This window comes from Falco punctatus (genome assembly GCF_963210335.1).
Source record: "Falco punctatus genome assembly, chromosome: 8".
Taxonomy (NCBI): Eukaryota; Metazoa; Chordata; class Aves; order Falconiformes; family Falconidae; genus Falco; species Falco punctatus.
The window spans coordinates 59097316-59116875 of NC_137588.1; the positions used below are offsets into that span (position 1 = coordinate 59097316).

Genomic DNA, 19560 nt, shown 5'->3' on the forward strand with positions numbered 1-19560 from the left:
GGAACTGGAGACATTGTTGCTGTCATGATTACAGAATCAAAGGTTAAGGAGATCCTGAATTACTTGGAAAAGAATATCTCTGTCCTGATGGCAATAGCAGTGGGGTCCCGTGTTCCTCCAAAAAACTTCAGTCGGGGCTCTCTAGTCTTTGTGTCAATATCGTTCATTGTGTTGATGATAATTTCTTCAGCATGGTTAATATTTTACTTCATCCAGAAGATCAGGTACACAAGTGCACGTGACAGGAATCAGGTAAGGGGACTCCTTTTCCTTCCCTCCCCCCACAAGTTCTGGAAGTGATATTTCTGTATACAGTAGTCGATAGAGAAGAAATAATTTCTAAGGAATTTCCATCAAACTAGCATTCAGAACCTCTTTGTTTCAAGGCAAAGCATGTTGCCAGACAAGGATTTTTACTTAGTGCAGTGTGTTTGTCCTGAGCAGCACCAGTTCAAGATCTTATTACATGACAGGAAAGAACAGAACTGAAGCTAAATGTTTGGGGTTTGGTGAGTCTAAGTCCAAGAGGAAGACCGAATCTATATTGACTGAATATTGCATACTGTATGTACATTGGGAATGGGGAGGAAAGTTAAATTGTGAATGAATTTGGTAGTGTAGGGGAACACAGAGCTAATGTTATGAATTCTATCCATGTTCTTAAGGATAGCTTCAGTAATAGTTAAGGTAATTCAGAAGTTGTATAAAGGTATTTCCAAACTATAAACTGTCATGAATGTTAGGCTAAGAAAACTTAGGTATGGAGCTACTTAGTGATCTCAGCTTTATTCAAGATCGCACTTGGTATGGACTGCCTAATTCTCCTGGTCATATCTTGTAATTACAATTTTGTCAAATATGCCTTTCTTACATTCTTTTTCAACTCCTAATTTAATCTGAACTTAATTCAGTTCTTACTCAGATCTTGACTAAATCAAGTCATCCATCAACTCAAATACGGATTAAACTTTAGGAATAAATGTTTTACTAGTGTGGACTTAATGGCCTACTGCCTCCATGGCGTGCCTTGGCTTTTATTGAGAAGGGTCAGTAAACCTCAGCAAGTCCGCTGTGCTCTCTTTGCTTTTGTATCTCTCCATCAGGGCTAACTTACAAAGCTGCTGACCTCTAGTCATTGTCCCCCCCTTTCCCCTGAATTATGGATAATGCATAGAAGCTCACTGTGAAGCAGTGCTTTGGTGTTTTAAAACAAATACAGACTTATAAAGCCTCAGTTATGACAAAGGATTTCCTTTTTAGTTCCTATAAATAGTGTCTGATGCTGCAGGTCCCATGGGCATCCTGTAGATTTTCCTAAGGATGTCATTCTTAAATGACCACACTGTAACCAGTACTTAGTGTGGTCCCTTGGGATGGTGAAAGTTTAAATATAACCGTTATTCAATGGATGTCTGTGGAATACTAAATTGTGCCTTCTCTATCCCCTACATGGTTCTAGGCTTCTTCCAAATGTCCATGATTCAAAACAGTTGCTCCATGGGGAAAGGGCTCTTATGACCTTTTTTCTTTCTTTAGATTTGTACAAAGGTCAGGAGAAACTTGATGAAAATTTTATGCAGTTTAAAAAGCTGAGCTTATTAAACTTTAATAAGAAGGTGGCGACAGCTATGGCTTATTTTTGAAGCGCTTTGAGAGCTTTCACAGAGAGAAGGCTGTACTGTTAGTGATGAAATAACTTGGTTTAGGCTATGATCTTGTTTTTAAGTTATGTCGAGAGACACTTTTAAAAAAAATCAAAAACATGCTGAGTTTTGTAGATGGTGGTATTCACATCATTGCTCTTGTGCACTTCCGCCAGAGGCATGAAACTCTTGCATGTGGTGGTGGCCTTTTCCATCAAGACAGTTCTGGTTTTAAAAGCGAGCATGTGCTGTATGCCTGTGCCTTAATTTATCAAAATAGCAAATCCCGAGCATTTCCAATGTTACCATTAAAAAGTGTTTGTTAAAATTAGAAAATGGAAGAGGTGAATCTCTTAAATGAAAGTGAAGGAAGTTATTGTTTAGCATACTTATGTAAATAAGAGAAGATGTATACTTTTTGGAAGAGTTTTGCTGAAATGTTATGCTTCCAATAGGAAAATAATCCTTCTTTAAGATTTCTTGTAGTGCATATACAGTCATATGTGGTACAACTAAACAAAAATACTGCCCACAATTACTTAGTTGGTAGTGTTGAACATTTAAGTTAAATGCTTTCAGCCTTATTCCTTTCTTAGTAATCACACTTCTGGTTATGGTTATCTACTCCAGCAGTGTGCCAGCATGTTCTGTGTCATTAAGTACTCTGGCCTGTATGCTTGTTCCAGGACATGTAATTTAGATTTGGTTAAATTGCCCAATTTCTCACATGTTGAAGTTAGGATGAGATTTCTGACTTCAGGAAGCATATAATTTCCCCATCCCAGCTCTGTTTCTGGTGCTGCATTTCCTGTGTGGGTATGCTTCAGTAGTTCAGACTGAGTGATTTTTTGCAAATCCATGCTCTAAAAAAACATAAAAAGAGCAGGTTTTCTGTAGAAAGCATTAAAAAAGCACATATGTAATTCTAGAATAATAATGGTACTGTTGGTTGTGGTGGGCTTCTGAGGTTTTTGTGTTTCTCAATTAAAAGCAGCCACCTTAGTTTCAGTGTGTATGCAGAGAAAACGTATGGTACAAGGGGGTACACCTTATGCAGGATTTGATTTTCAACTGTATAGAAGGTGGGCACAAAAACCCCACATTTGTTACAAGCTATATGGGAGGTTTTGATAGGCACAGTTTACATTGTCTGAAAGAGCCCATCTCTTTCAAAGGCAGAATATTTAGTACAAGGTGGAAGTGAAGGATGAAATACATGAACTTCCCTTTATCCAGTCAATGTAAATGAAATCTGATGTCTCTTGGTCCTGAAACTAGAAGACATGAGCTTTGTTCCATTCAGTGTCCTCTCTGGGATCCCATGGACCAGCTGGCAAACAGCCATTCTTTGTTGGCTGGGATCGGGGCATTGCAGTAGGAGTTGGCACTTGAATTTCAGAAATTGCTTCTTCCATCCAACAGTGGTGGTCACTAAAAACAGTATAAACAACAAAAAAGTAGCGTGGCTTTTACATTCAGATAGAGGTTCATCTTCAAACCAGTATACGTTTCAGCTTTATTTAAGTCTGTATTGGCTTATTTAGATTTTGTGACCCGTATTTTTTTCTATTTGAGATCCTGGTGTTTCAATAGCAAGAGAGAAACTAGGTTACGCTGAGAGGATCTCTTACATCTCAAAACAAGATCAGCCTGCTTAGGGGAAGAATAAGAAAATAAAAATGCAAGCTTAAGAAAAGAACAAGGGGTATACTACAGCACACTGAATAAAAAACCAATATGAACAAAATATAGCTGAAATCATTTGGGAGGGCATGTTGCTTCGGCTTTTATCCTGCAGGCTGGGTTTGATTAGTTTTGTCACATAAACGTTGGATTGCTTTTGTGGACTCTTACACGGTCCATGAGGTTTATGCCCATGCTTATTGAGTGCATTTGTGGGCTCAACTGCTGGCTTTTTTGAGCCTGACAAATCTGTGTGCTTGGCTGTATATGCTTTTTGTCTTACGTGTTGGCCCACTGCCATAGTGTGTATTGCAGTGTTAGTATTGAGCTAAGTCAGTCATTATAAAGGACAGTAATGAAGCTTCATTATCAGGGTTAACTTGTGTTCTCTTCTTTGTCACTTTATTAGCGTCGTCTTGGAGATGCTGCCAAGAAAGCCATCGGTAAATTGACAACCAGGACAGTAAAGAAGGGTGATAAGGTATAATAATAAGATTTCAACATCGTAAACTTGAGCATCATGTTTTAATTTTTGCCAAGGGAAACAATCTGGTGTTCCTTTCTGCTTCTGATTTATGACCTTGCCTTTCTTGGTGGAGGCTTACTTTGTCCTGTAGCACAGTGTTTTGTGTACCTGTTGGTATCGATGGATACTGCAAACCTGTATGTTTCAAAGAAATTTTTCTTGCTTAAATACTACTTGCACTTTGTCTGGCAACTGTGACAGAGTGGTTTTGTGTGCTAGCTGGCTGGGGTTTGTGCTGGCGAGTACGTAGGGCTAGCATTGTTTATGTGAAATTCTGTTAAGCTTAGAATCATTCCATATGTAAGTTGTGTAAAGTAAAAATAAATCTAGAAGATGGGTAATAAAGGACAATCTCTAACGTAAAATACGAATATCCAGTAATCTGGGTGGGGGGGTATAAACAGGTATTTCATTAAAGATAGTAAATGTTTATTTTATTGATTGATTGATAGTAAATCAATAAAGATAGTAAATCCAAGGATAGGTTTTGCCAGTATATAAACTAAAATATACGGTGTGTTAAATCCTAAACTTTTTCCACTTTTATGAGCAGTAGTGCTTTGTCTTTGATTCTGAAAGGAAAAAATAGTCACTTAATCTTGCTGAATTTTTGCTCTTTAATTTGCAAAAGGCAAGGGAATTCTGGCTGTGATTTAATTTTTGAGAGAAGATTATTTCTTTGGGCCTTTTTAGTGTGATTCCTTTTTATCTTCCTTATCAACACGATCAGCAGTGGAAGATTAGGAAGTGATGGAAAAATTTGCTTCCAGAAAGAAGGCAGAAAAACTGTCTTCCTGCTCTTTCTCCCTCCCTGTGTGTTTTATTTCAAGACAGCCCACTGTACTAAATCTTTCCTGTGGGTATGGGAGTACATAGAGATAACAGGAACTTTTCCATATTGAAAGAAAAGATGATGTTTTGACAGCATAAATTCAAAACTGGTAAGTGACTTGGAGGTTATGGTACAGATGGCACGAAACGCACACGCAGGTGAATAGAGTAGCAGAAAACCTGTCCTTCATCAGAGCAGCCCATCGGAATTCTCTGCATGCAGCCCTGACCAAAGCTGACCAGGGAGCAGCTATTGTTTGATGTGGTTCCTGTCTCGGTGTCTTGCTAGTAGCTTGCTGACATTGGAAAGAATAATGAACTTGAACTAAGAGAAGGCACAGTCTATTTTGTGTCACAAGCACAAACATTTTAAATACATGTTGCTGATGCCATATCTACATCCAAATGATGGCAGTCCTTTTCCATTAGAAACTTTAAATTCTCATGTTTTTAAAAAAATAATAATTTTTTAAAAAAATCTTAACTTCTGGAAAACAGAGGAAAAAGGGAGCCAGTCAGTTAGCGATCCTCGTTTTCATGTCTGAATAAGAATGATAATTCTGCAAGTAAGCGCAGACAAAAAAATAGGACTGCTCTGAAATACCTAAAATTTGCTAGTTCTGGCTATAAAAGGGAATACCAGAATTCTTATCCTGCCAAAAAAAAACCAAATCCTGAATAAAATAGAAGGTTTAGGTCCAAGCTGAAGTAAAGCCTCTAGGAAAATTGCTGCTACATTTTATAGTGATTCAACTGAATATTAGAATCATCTTGGGTCTTAGCTTGTTTCAAATGATCATTTACCAGCTCCAAATGAGGGGAGAGTTTTGTGTGTGTGATACTTTTCTTTCTCAAGATGTGTTGGAATATTAACAACCCAGTCACTGCTTTTGTATCTTAGTAACAGCCACCCAGCACAATACAGTTCATGTACCAGTCACAGCTACTTTTACGTTTGTCATAGCCTCAGCTCTTGACTTGAATTTTCATTCTATTCATTTTAGGAAACAGACCCAGACTTTGATCATTGTGCTGTCTGCATTGAGAGTTACAAGCAGAACGATGTTGTTCGCATTTTACCATGCAAGTAAGCTAGTAAAGTTGCTTTGTTTGGAAACTATTCTTTTTGTGCTCCTTTGCTTCATTTCATGTAATACATGCACTGTAATTTACACATCTGTTAATGTTTCCAGTCCTAATAACAGCCACTTTATTTTAGACTATAATACCAGAAGATGTGAAGTTGAGTGCTGATCTTAAAGATGGGCAGTTTGGGTATATCAGCACTGGAGATATTAAGATTGTAAGGGATGGGGGGGGCACGTGTGCAGATTTAAGGACCAAGCAGCGGGCAGACACAAAAACGTTAAGTATAGTCAACCAGGCACAGCTGCAGCATTCTGCACAGTAGATGTGCAACATTGGCTGCTGGCTTCTGAAACAGTGTAGGAAACAGAAATGCGGTCTTTCCACCCTTCATACCACCTCTGACATCAATCAGGCCCTGAGCTGTCCACTGCAAGTGCACTCTTGGTTTGTGCCTGGAGATTTGTAATTGCTGGATATTCTGCACTGGTGCTTAAAATGTGGCAACTTCCTCCTTTTATGCCATTCTGTTGACACTTACAGATTTTCAGTTTGTTTCCATTCCACTTCCATTTTTGAGTTGTTTCAGGGTATTTGCTCTGTGGGAGGTGCATTTAAGTACTTTTCCATCTGGTGATTGGTTTTGATGAATTGGTACGTTTTGGTAGCCTGAAGCATTACCAAGAACATCTTTCCCTTTCATTCTGAAATGCAAAGCTTTCTTCTTATTTCCAGACACAAATAACACGTGTAAGTTATGTTGTGTATATAGAGCCAAATCCAGTAATTTGGCCTGTGCTTGGTATATAAATAGTGTTCTGCATGATACTCTAGAAGCAACAGTGTCATACTGTTGGAGTCGATCGTCAGTCATGCAGCAGCAGTGCATAAGAGCTCATTATTGGTCTTCTAAATCCTCCTGCAGGCTGTTCTGAATGGCTGGAATATTTTTCTCTATTGCATAATGAATTTCGATCATCATAAAAGGAAACCAGTATTATTTTGTATCTTACTGATCAAAACGTGGATTCTTCTTCTGAAGCCAGAAGTTTAATTCAGTTTACTTTGCTCTATGTTCTTTACCTTTTGGACTCTGGGAAACAATGATCTGTTTTAGATTCTCAGTGTGTTGTTCAGTTAATATACCCTACAAACGTTTGTTTAGAAACTCCATTAAAATATTTGGAAATAGAAGATTTTGATCTTAGATCTGTAAAGATGTGGGAGCTTTTGGATGTGAGGATGTGTGTGCATTTGTTTTTCAGAATTCTGTCGCTTCTACTCAAAGGTGATGTCCTCTTGCCCCAAAAAATGTACTCCCAAGTCTTAACATTCCAGGGAGTTATGTCCTATACTGTAATCTCAAGGGAAGCTTGCATATATGAATTAAGCCCTAGTTTTTGATTTATGTAGAAGATTATTTGAAAGTTAGAGGAGGAACTTTGGAAACTGCACACCAATTTTGGACCAGTAAGATGATTGTTTGATAAACTGCCTCTTAGGAAGACTTCGTTTCTGTAGTACAGGGTGGTACTATGAGGTTCAAGGATGCAGAATGGAGGTTCACAAGTTCAACTCCTCTGTGACTGGTTTTCTCGTACTGAACAGAGGTCATAGGCAGGGCCTTGCCAACAAAGAAAGAATGAATCTTTATCTGGTCAGAAAGCATCTTCTCCCACTAAGCACAAGGCAGAATCAACTTTCATAGTTAAACAACTGCCACAGTCCAAGCAATGGATATGTTGCTAGTGTCAGCAGATAAGACACAGACCATTTAACCAAGAGGATACTCAATTATTTTATTAATTAAAAAAAAATTAAAGTCCATTCTCTTCAGATGCCTTTGAGCTGCAATCCTGCAGACCGGAAGCTCAGGGATTGTTACAGCTGCCTCAGAGAGCTGGATGAAGGTGCACCTGGCTGCCAGCTCAGTACAACCTTCCCCAGTGCAATCTCCCATGTAAAGGAGAATCAAAGCTCTTGTGTAGATCCTTTTCTGCTCTGTTTTTTCACAAGAGTATAAGGTCAGTGAAGGCTCAGATTACATTCCTGCCGAAGGCTGTATGACAACTTTTATGTTCACTTTCTACTTCTCTTTTTTTAAAAATCTTACTTTTCATCTGCTGCAGCTCAGCTTTGTTGAGTGCAAAACCATTTTGGCTAGACAGAAACATTGAGATGGATGCTTTCCACAAGACATTTTTCTATTTGTAGATGAAGAGCCAACCAGTACCTGCAGAGAGGAGCCCATTAAATTTCAGATTGCATGTAAGACTTTTCAGTCCTCATCATCTAAGATGCTTCTCCCCAGATCTTGTTTTGGAGGTTTAATCTCTTTCAGCTTCCTGATACTTCAACCTCTCATTTTAGTGCAACATGCAAAGTTAGTTAAAAAACACAAAACAAAACACTAAACAAGAAACACCACATACATGAAAAAAAAAAAAACAACAACCTCCAAGAGAATCTTTAAGCCTGATGAGAAAATAAATTGCAAGACAACCATGGAGAAAATGGCTCAACCAAAGGGAGGCAAATGAAGGGCTAGAAGTTTTTCTTACTGTGCCTGTTGAGGAAGCTATAATCATTAGGCAGTAGGAATTGCTGACATATGACATCCTTGCTGGCTTTCATCAATTTAAAAGTAGCGTTTACTTTTACCGCAATTGTTCTCTGCAGTTAAGTATGGTCTGTCACTCTGTACCTCAGCAGAGAGGAGTCTGGTCTGGGCAGATACACAGCAGGCAAAACCTACCAGCAGCTGAGTGAGTTGCACCTAAAATTCTGTGGTGAAACAGCGTATTTGTGAAGTTTCGTGGCAGGTGGGAAATTGTAGCCAATTTAAAAATAAAGTGAAAATGGTTGCAAACAATGCAGTTAAATTTATCATTAATTCTGTGCTTCAGAGAGAGAAGTATGTTCAGCACCAGCAGCCTATGGGCGTACCTATAGCTTTTAGTGCACAGAGGGATAAGGCAGCCATCTGTCTTAAGCTTACAAGCCTGAGGAATGTCTCTGTCTTTTGTGAATATCATTATGTAAGCTAAAAATAAGTAGAGCAAGCAAATGTCAGAAGGATTCTTGCAAGAGGCAAATCTCCTGGACAGTTCTCTTTATTTGGATAGTTGTACTTTACCATCACAGTGCTGCATCTAGCAGGTGAACGGGCACCAGGTGAAAAGTGATCAGGAGTGGGGTAGTGTGACAGACTAGTGAGAGATAAGAGATGGGGGAGAGCAAAGTGACAGATCAGAGGGAAGCAGAGAGATTGGAAAGGGCAGAAAGATGGCCTGGCAAGGAAGGAATTTACAAGGCGGGAAGAGAATTAAGAGTAGTGAACATGTTAAAATAAATGGCTTTTGAGGCAAACTCTTAATTCCTGTACTGGGCAAGAAGGGGGAAAGTGACTAAGCCAGATTGTCACCTGTTTGATTCTGTGCTGCTGCAAATAGCTGCCTTTTTTTGGGTTGGTGTGGTTTTTCTGAAGAGCAAATTAACACAATATCTCAATGCCATCCTTTCCAATTACTACAATGCCTCTGCACAGCTCCCATTTTCTCTGCTACCTGCTTGCGAGGGCAGCCTCTCCTTTCCCCCAGCAGTACCAGGTATTTGTGAAGAGCGCCAAGGCTGCCTTGCCTGCCTGCAGGAGATGCGCCTTCCTCCCTGCCGCAGCAGGCCAGGCATCTCCTCAGCTGTGCTGGCTGCAAGGGGCTGCCTGCAGCAGGGCAGGAGGGACCTGTGTGTGCTGCTGGGCAGGCTGGCTGGGGGGGTTGTACCCCAGGGCGAGGGGGGCAGCAGCCTTCAGCAGTAGCCGAAGATGCTACTTTGCAGCAGCACGTTGATCCGGGTCCCTTCGATGGGATGCTGCCCTGAAAGCAGGGAAGTGTAGTGAGCTCTTGGGAAACAGCACTTGTAAACTTGCTCAAACGCTTCTCCTTATGTGACGTGTGAATTCAGAGGTGTTACGCCACCAAAAGAGATTTCTAACTCAGTTTTTTCCTATGAAATGCTGCAAAGAAGCTGTGTTGTACAACAGAGTTGACATTATGGTGTTTATTACAAGCTGGAGGGCAACTGGCTTGGGTATGCTGACAGAGTGGAAAAATACCTGCAGGTCACCTGTTTGGCATTTTGCCCACATGGGAGACTCCTTCAGTGCTACCAGCCTGGCTGCCGGCCGTGCTTCCTCCAGCCCCGAGGCTGGACAAGCAGCAAAAGCTGTGTCACACTTGCCTCCCTGGTGTGTGGCTCCTGGGGGAACATCATCAGCTGCCATGACCTAGAGCAACTTACTAGGAACTCCAGATTTATCATTTTGAAAAACAAGTGACAGAAATATGACTATGGAGAAGTTTTATGATGGCAGAAAAAGCAAGGGCTTACTTTGTCAGACTGTTTTGAAATAATTCATGTGTTTACTATCTTCGTTGCTGTATAACTGCTTTTTAACTCTTCTAAGCAGAGAAATCCAGACAAAGCCTGAGCCACAGTGATGGTATCAGCAAGCTTTTTAAGGAGTAGATAAATGGCATAAGTAGTAGGCAGAGCCATGCTGATCTAAATCAATAAATAACCTTTGGAAAACTGCACTTTTTTGAAACACATTAATAAACATCCTTGAAGGTTTAGGAACTAAAAGCAAAGAATTACAAGGTCACAAAAATAGTTGAGCTGTTTTGGTGCATTTAATATATGAAACTGCTAATGACTTTTTTAAAAAAACCCTCATAATATTTAGAAGATGCATGTTGGCATCCATACCAGTCGCCTGCTTCACTTGATCTGAGTGCTTCTACAGCACTGATTGGCCGATAACAATATATTAAAGCTGTTTTCATACTTCTGTGGAGTCTTGAAGTCTGCTGTTTCTCAAAATATTAGATTTTCAGGTTTGTCCTACTCTTAAAAAAACCCAATACAACAACCAGACTTCAGAGACTTAAAAGGAAATATAAGCAACTAAAAGCCATGATATGCTTAATATAGAAAAATAGCATCTCTGTATGCTTCAGGAGATTTCAAATAATTTTCTGTCACCCAGGATTTCTGAACATTGTTTCCTATAGTTTTGTGAGTAATAAAGGAAATGCGTTAAGACCTAATAACAATAGAAGTGAGTGTATTTTGTGCAATTATCTGAACAGTAAGCACCGTACATACCCTGTTTTTCAGGATTGCCATGTTGCTTAAGGACACAGGCCAGCAAAAAGTGACTGGCTGGGATTCTGTTAAGTTTCTATTCCTGCAATATCTGGGATAGATAAGCAAAGTTCTTTTCCTTCCTGTCCATCTTCTGTTGACTGTATTATAGTGTGTAAGTCCATGCATCTTCAGTTAGCACAGGTAGGCTATATAGTTGTAGCTGACTGGAACCTAATTATGTTGATGTATTTTAGTTGCTCCATCGGTCTTAGTAGCCATGGATGGAGCATAGTTATATATTGTCTTTTTCCATGTTTGTTAACAATTTCAGGAGGTCCTTCTTTCAGGTCACTTTCCAGAGATTTAAAAGATAATTATCTGGTAACATGCCTCATTTGGCCTCTGGTTTTAAAATCCCAAGGGATAGGGAGCAAAGAGTTCTGAGACCTTGTGATGGGCTTGCTGAGGCACAGAGCAGCAAGTATAACCTGAGAAAGGAGGGGATGGACAGTATCTCGACTTTCTGCTGCCTTGGGGGCATGCATGACCTCTTACAGACAGTGCTGATGCCTAAAATAGATGGCAAGAACTCCTTGTTCTGCCACTGCCCCTTCGCCTGCCAGTTTCAGAGCACAGTTCTTTGCTGGCTAAGCAGCCCTTGTAATTGCTGATCTTTGTCACGATCACCAGTCTTGTCGCGTTTGGGTGTGTCTGCTCTTACTGGCTTTTTGCTCTGCAGTCAGTGCAACTGGAAATGAAAGATCTAGTTATTCAGACTAGGTTATTGTATTTGCTAAAGCTGTATTGTGTAGAAAGTCTGGTGATACCCATTTCTGCCACAAATATGCTCAGAAAAGCCAAGAGGACATTTCTTTTAATTCTTTTAATTTAGATATCTTGTTTTGGTCTCTGCATAGTCCTTCCTTGTTCTATTGGTTTATGTCAGTCCCAGCGCTGTTACAAAATCTCGGCCACATACATGAATATAAATGTATGCAATATAGGTGGCAGTTCAGACTGTTCTCTGTTGTGGAGTTCCCTGCCATGCAAGTAGAAGCCCAGTTTGCCTTTTCATCTTTGAAAGAGTCGTTTGTGGGGGGTTTTTTATGACCATCGTATGACAACAGATACGTTTTCCTTCCTGATACTGAGAAATATGATTGCGGGACAAGCTTTTTTTTTTTTTTTGAACTTAGATGTGATAATTATAAAAGTCCTTTCAAAATCAGTCATAAGTGTGTTTGGGTTGGTTGCACTGAGTTTTGAATAAAATTGACTGCTGGTGGATCTGTGCTCATCCTACCCAATTAATGGGCAGGTTCTACGTAGAAACTGAGACAAGACTTTACATAAGCTTATGGTAGAGACTTTGTTACCATAGTTATTCTGCCCATGTGCATACTCATATCCACAATAAGGGCGGGTGTGTGTACATTTAAAAATCTTCAAGTGTTTCTTCCTAGTTGAACTCTTGGTAAAAGGGTGGCAACAACAAGCAAGAGGTTTTTTCATTAATTTATTTTTTATTTTTTCTTATTGCAATTAGTGCAGAATACTGGCTGTTCCAGAATTTGTTCTGCAGGCTTAATTAAAAAAGAAACCATGTAAAAGTTTGTTAAACTCATTGTACGAAATAGAATTGTTTGCAAATTATATATGTGCCTTGTCTGTTCTTCTAGGCATGTTTTCCACAAAGCCTGTGTGGATCCATGGCTTAGTGAGCACTGTACATGTCCAATGTGTAAACTGAACATTTTGAAGGCACTGGGAATTGTGGTAAGTTGTACTGTTGTGAGCTCTTCTTCTATGTCTGAGACCCAGAACAGGAGGGATAATTGTAGGGGAGAAAGGGGGAAGGGTGCTCCAGTACCCTTAGAAAGTGTTTGTTATTGTTTTTTTTAACAATGTCTTTGCTGCTGATAAAGCAGATTTTTTTCTTGTTGTTATTTCTTTCACTGGTTGGTCATTGAGAATATATGGTTAAATTTGCATTTATAACAATCTTTTGTCCACTGGAATATTTGATTAGGTTCTCTATAATCTTCCCTTTTCTCCACTTCTTTCAACCCTTCTTTGTTAAATTTACCCTGTAAATCTCTTGTTCTTGTTGTGGATACTCTTACATTGGTTTACAGATTAAAAGCCATGTCCTAGCCAAAGCCAGCGAGCTTTCCTCAAGCAGCTCATGGTTTATGGGATCCCTGAGGATTGCTTTTGTTGGCCAATTTACAAAGGGATAGAAGTGAGGAACCTCAAGAAAGATATTTCTTTGATTATTCCTATATGAGGAAAAAAATTATAAAGTGTGATTCTTTTTTCAGAAGAAAGGAAGAAGGAAGAAAGAGAAGAGCACATGAAGATAGTTTCTAAAGCAGCTTTAGACTTTTTTGGCTGTGTCAGTTGCAAATTTTCACATTTTTCTAAGGAATAGTTGCAGGTATATTGTGGATGACCTGTTTTTGCAATTAATTTTTAGAGGAGGGTACAGTAGAATTTGGTGCAAATTCATGCCATCATTGCTCAGGGTGGTAAATCATACAGGCATAGGCTGTGATACAAGCGTATTTGAGTCATTTTCTTGAATCTTAATGCTTTTTTCTGCTTCTCCCTCCACCTCTTTAAGGTGGACTGAAGGAGCGACTTTGGGTAGAACTTGCTAATTCATGTATTTCTCTCCTGTGTGACTTGAAGACAGCCATAGCAGCTGGATAAAGTGTGTATGTGTGGTTTTACTCAATTTATAGGTCTGCTGCATGTAGAATGTTCACCATTGTAATGTGGAATTGCTTTTTTTTCTCCAGCCAAACGTGCCATGTACAGATAATGTAGCCTTTGACATGGAAAGGCTCACAAGAGGCCAGCCAGCCAGCAGGCAATCAGCACTCGGCGATTTTGCCAATGACAGCTCTCTCAGCCTGGAGCCCCTGCGCACATCTGGGATGTCACAGCTTCCACAGGATGGAGAGCTAACGCCAAGGTCAGGAGAGATCAACATTGCTGTGACAAGTAAGTTTTCTTTGGCTTCCAGTACAGTTCTATGGTTTTCATGTTATGTGGCGCTTGCTGTGCTGTAGCTCTGTGCTGCAGGGCCACAGGAAAAGATTTCCCTGCAGGGACAAAGGTGACCTCAGTGTCTCTGTAGGAGGTACACGGTCCATATTGAAACCAATAACTCTAGGTACAACAGTGCCAACACTTTCATTATTAATGGTATATCCATTTAGATCTGTATGCAAAGAAAACTGGATGAACTTAAATGGCAACAAAATAACCCTCCTGAATTTGGTAACCAGTACAAGAAGCTGGATTGCCAAAACCATTATTTACCCTTTCAGAATACTGTACATGCAATAATTTATACAAATATAAATATTTTAGCTGAATACTATTTCTGCAGACTTCTTTTTTTTTCCCCCCTGAGAACATTACTACCGGAATTCTGATGTCTCTTAACAGATGTTTTTTCTTACAAAATTTGTGAACTTAAAAAAAGTATTTGATGTACCAACACTTGAGTATTGTCCAAGTGTTTTGTGACATCAGAAAACTGTTCCTGCAGCACTTGCAAGCTCTTATGCATAGGAACAGCACGGGAAATTTCCACTCACGGGATTTTACCTGGGTTTTTCACGTATAATAGCACTACAATGAATACAATATGTATGGAATTGCATCATCTTTCCGTATGTTGTACAGTCTTAATCTGATGCATGAATGGTTGTTTTTCTGGCTGAATCACAAAAATAGAATCCATGCAGTACAACAGTCTTATTTTCATCTTGTATTTTGCTTATGTGCGTCTATGATTTAGATCTTGAACTTGGTGACACTGTTTGCCACTGATACATGTATAAGAGGCAGCATAACTGATGCAGTTCATTAGAGTGTTTCTTTCGATGCTGTAGCAAAGTAAATGCCTCATTAAGAAAATCTCATCTTAAAAAAAACCAACAGTTCATGTCCAGAAATGTCCTGATCTGAGACAGAAAAATCCACATACAAAACCTAGATTCTTTACAAAGCCAGTAAATCATTTTGTCATGCAGTGTTCAACATCTGATTCATCTTTAGCTCTGTTGAGCAGAGTGTTGGTGTGCTGCTTTCCTTGTCATGGGTGGGAAAACTGTAGTTTTACTGGAACTTTTCACTAACTGGTCTTACAGAAGGTATTTTTACTTTCTGTTCCCAACTGGAGTTCTGCTCTTGGACAGATGGGATGCCAGGGTAAAACAAGAAATAATCAGCAACGGTTCATTCTGACAATGTTTATAAAATAAAGCTTTAGAAAAGGCTGTTCAAATGTTTGGATTTTGTGGATGACATGTGCATTCTTTAATGCATGACAGTTAAAACAAAAGGCATATTCAACAAAGGTGTTTGTGTTCCAAACTATTGCTATGTGCCAAATTGGTCCTGAGGAGGGACAATTTTGAATAGCGAACATTCTTTAATAGCCGCCTTTTATACTACTTTTTTTTAGTATGTCTACATGTGTACACTGATATTGAAATTATTTTTCCATGTTGTATTGCTGTCTACTAAATGGAAAACTCTAGTTATGTTTTACTATTGAACAAGCTATCCTATTTTTTTCTTGTCTTTTTTAAAGTAACACTATAGCATTTATTCAGGAGGGAGGGGGCGAAGACACAAGTTAGGTGTGAAAGTATATTGGGTATGCTTATGTGAAGAGCCGCATCTCAGCAAATCTAAACCAACTCTGACAATCTTCTTTCTGACTTGGGGGCGGACAGAGTTTTCATTACATTTTCCCTTGTTCCTGCATTTCACTTTACGTTGTTAAATAATCTTTCTTTACCACTAACCCTTGGGCTCAGCCAGGAAATATGTTGTGCCATGCTTTTTTTTCCACACCTCTCTCCACTTCTTCTTTGCTAGCCTTCTCCAGTCAGTAACTCTGTGGCTAACCTCCTTCTGCTTCACCTCCTGGTGCCAGTCATGGCTTAGAAGCCTCTTGCCTTCCGCCAGTGGTGTTTGAGGGAAATATTGGCATCGCTTTGACATAAGCCTTCTCCCACGAGTGATTTCCTCCCTTTCCTTTGTCAACAGAAGAATGGTTTATTATTGCCAGTTTTGGCCTCCTCAGTGCCCTTACACTCTGCTACATGATCATCAAAGCCACAGCTAGCTTGAATGCTAATGAGTAAGTACATATTCAGATGTTTCTTGTATATTTCTGATGGGGGTATGTTTTGGACAACATTGGGAACAAATATCAAGAGAATAGACAAGGAGGGAAATGCAGTTTTCAGAGACTCAAATGCCTTTTCTGCTTTTCTCAAATGTAATTCTGTTAACAGTAGGTTCCAGGGTAACATCTAAAGTCCCTCTTAATCTGTATTTATCTGGATTGTCCAAGGAAGTCTCCTTGCTAAGTGGAGATGTGGAACAGGGAAAAGAGAGAATATTTATATTCAGGTTTTGATCAGTGGTCTAGGTGAACATTCAGGTTCTGCCGTTAAATACCCATGTTCAAAATTTGCCTGGTAGAGCCAGAAATTACTGCCATCAGTTGCCTTTGACAGTTTTCACTTCAATTTCATAGTCAAATTTCACACTGAAAAAAATAAATCTGTATTTCTAGTTGGCATGCTTTCAGCAAAGGGAAAAAAAAAGGTATTAAATTGAAAAGTACCTTTTTGATCTTAAGAAAGGGAGACATGAAAGCATTGAATACACTAGTGTTTAAGTGAAGAAAACAGACCAGTCTTCTGACTTCTTGTTTTAGTATGCTTAAGAATTGTAGTCAAAGGAGTGCTTAAAAACATCCACACTTGCTTAATTTTTGTAGACACCCCCAATACTTACCTTCAGACAGGCTGGATGACATTACTCTAGCACATGACTCTCAATCTTTTTTTTTTAAATAGTTCGGGGGGGGGGGGGCAAGTATAAATCTGTTGTGCAGATGTATTACCTAGATACATCTAGCTATTTTCATTTAGGTGTATGGAACATCTGGCTCATGATATATATCTAATCATAATTTGTTTATTTCGGGAGGGAAGGTGTCAACATCTTTGTCTCTGAATGTCTTGATGCAGCTGAGTTTCCATTAATGTTGATCACTTACCAAAATGGGGTGAGATTCAAAGGCAGTCTCCTGTGCAGCCTGGAAATATAGCTTTATAGGCATAATTTATTTTCTTTTTTTTCTTCTGTTTTTTGTAATAAGAGAAAAGTGGGGTTTTTTTACTTGCTGTCTGGAAAATATAAGGTGTCTTCCTCAGTAAGATGGAAACATGTCTTAATAATCTTCAGTGTAAAATTTTAGACAATCTCAAGCTAATCTTCTTCAAGAGGGGCCATAATAAGTTCCTGAAGCTTTTGGTCATCAGGGCCCTTTGATTACTGCTAATTTGCAAATTTTCCCTTCCTCCTCTTTTCAGATGCTAATTCCAAAAGGGCTTAATGAAGAAAAGTTTTAGAATTTCAAATAGCCCTTATCAAATCTGCTGATTATTATGTTTTTTTCCATTTGTCAAAATCCTGAAATTGAAACCATCAATCGGCAGCTCAGCAACATAGCTGTAGATGAATGTAGTTAATCTTGGGAAGTTAAACAAGTTAAAGCTTGGGAAAGCATGGAACAAGATGCGTTGTGGAATGGGAATGTCTGCATTTCTGGGCATTTCCACATCATTAGGAAGATGACAAAGGAACTGAAGCCCATGTAGTATCACGCAGATGTGGGCACTGGTAGCAGTTACATTTCTGCCTTGCCTTGCAACTCTTCTTTTTGTTCTTTTGCTCGGTTGGATCTGGATTCAGTTATTTTTAGTGAAAGGGCAAGCTTCTTCACATTGGCAGGGAATGAGGGCCTTCAGCAAAGTGTTTTCACAGTGATGTTCCCTTAGTACAAACAAAGGGTGTGCCGATGGAAGGAGAGCTCCTTTCCCCAGTGATGGGAATGAAAATGCAAGCATATGCGAGTGTATACTTTGAGGCAGACATAAGAAAACTAGCAACCGCAGAAACTAGAGCTGTAAAAATCACTTATTTAAGTAACTGAGGTACCTAGCTATAGCCCTTAACCTCAACAGCTTTTCAGCTGAGTCCTTTGGGATCTAAGCAGCCTCTGCAAGTGCTGCTAGGTTCGAGTACTCATTTTGGACAGTTTAAAATGTGTATGTATGACACTAATGCTTAGATTTATTGTTTCACTGACACCTTACGTTCCCCAGTGCCAGACAAAGCATCTCCTGTGCTGAGTATCATGCCAAATATATGGCAGCTCCTTCTCACTGTGATTTCCATTAAATGTCACAACAGCACACCTGCTTTTTATGTTGTTCTCTGTATAAAAAGCAATGCTGGCATACACTACATTTGTCACGGTAGTGTTTCAAGAGGAAGCTGAGGGCTTTTTCTTATCAGAAAACAACAGCAGCAAGAACGAGGCCATGTAATATGCTGATGCAAGTAAAAGGTGCCAAATAATCTGCATTAAAACTCACCTAAAAAACATGTCCTGATCCTTTTTTTTATTATTTTCTATGTCCTTCCTGCAGCTTAAACATATTTTAGAGCAGTGGTTCTGGAGTTTTGTGTATACACATTTCTAACTGTGCATGTGCATTTTTAAATAGTTCCTGATAAAAGTAAACACTAAGTGATAAGGGACTAGTTGCTTTCTCTTGGTCTTATAATATTTGTGCACTATTGCTATTAAATGATTTAGGTAGTGATTTAAAGAAACAAAAGAAAGACATGTTGCTTTGCTTCTTAGAGAACAGTCAGAAATTACTGGAAAACTGTGTTTTGAAGTCCAAAAAGCCCAGATGTTGGATAGCACCACTTAGAGAAAGTTTCCAGTAGCAGATGGAGTTTCCTCAAAAGTTTAGAAACACTCGAACCCCCTCCGGCTGTCCTGTCTTTTACTGGTCCTGTAAGAGTGATGTAAGGAGTACAGACATCTTTTAATGCTCAGGCCTGTATAATTAGTCATTTGTCACTGTTTTACAGGAAATTTTTAATGTATTTTTTTTTAGTATTTGGCAGTATTTAATATAAATATTTTGTTCCTCTTTTTTTTCTGCCCCACAGAGCAGAATGGTATTGAAGAAACGCTTTCCAGCCGATTGCCTTGGAGAGAGACACCTATTTTTATGCATCATTTATCGATCATGCAGCACAAGCAATTATTTAGTACATTCTATTTTTTCATAAAATTTGCTGATGCCAAAGCTTTGTATTAAGGAAAAAGTGAAGAAATAAAAAAAAATTTAATTATGAAATCTTACTCTGTGAGAATTTTGTTTTTCTTGGACTTTCTGTGTTAGTACTTAAGTCTGACAGCCTTTTGTAAATTGTGTAAGGTGCTTTATTTCCTTTGAATAACTTCATCTTTGCAGATCTGTGTTCTCCTTTCATTTTGGGATGCACAAGCTAACAAGTGGAAATCTCATGCAGTGCCGTTCTTATGATGCTACCCAGCACTGGTATGACTAACAAGAGTATTATTATCAATCACTCCATACCGGCTTGTTAGAGGGGCAAAAAAGCAGGGCCAAGCATTCCAATATGTAATGGGTTTACCTTGACTCCATCCAGCTGAGAATTAATTTGAAATAGGAACGTTTTCTCCATTTCTCCTCCAGTAACATTCCTGTGTCACACAGGGAG

The 19560-nt window shown here is 39.1% G+C and overlaps 1 protein-coding gene across 1 annotated transcript in view; it reads left to right on the forward strand.

Annotated features, from left to right (window-relative positions):
• Window positions 1-19177, forward strand: part of RNF130 (ring finger protein 130) — a 43220-nt gene extending 24043 nt beyond the window's left edge. The window contains exons 3-9 of the mRNA XM_080398776.1: window positions 2-252; window positions 3736-3807; window positions 5688-5770; window positions 12594-12690; window positions 13716-13920; window positions 15985-16078; window positions 18982-19177. Of these exons, the coding sequence (XP_080254902.1) occupies window positions 2-252; window positions 3736-3807; window positions 5688-5770; window positions 12594-12690; window positions 13716-13920; window positions 15985-16078; window positions 18982-18997 (818 nt within the window). The 3' untranslated portion in view covers window positions 18998-19177. The remainder of the gene's footprint in view (window position 1; window positions 253-3735; window positions 3808-5687; window positions 5771-12593; window positions 12691-13715; window positions 13921-15984; window positions 16079-18981) is intronic.
• The last annotated feature ends 383 nt before the right edge of the window (window positions 19178-19560 follow it).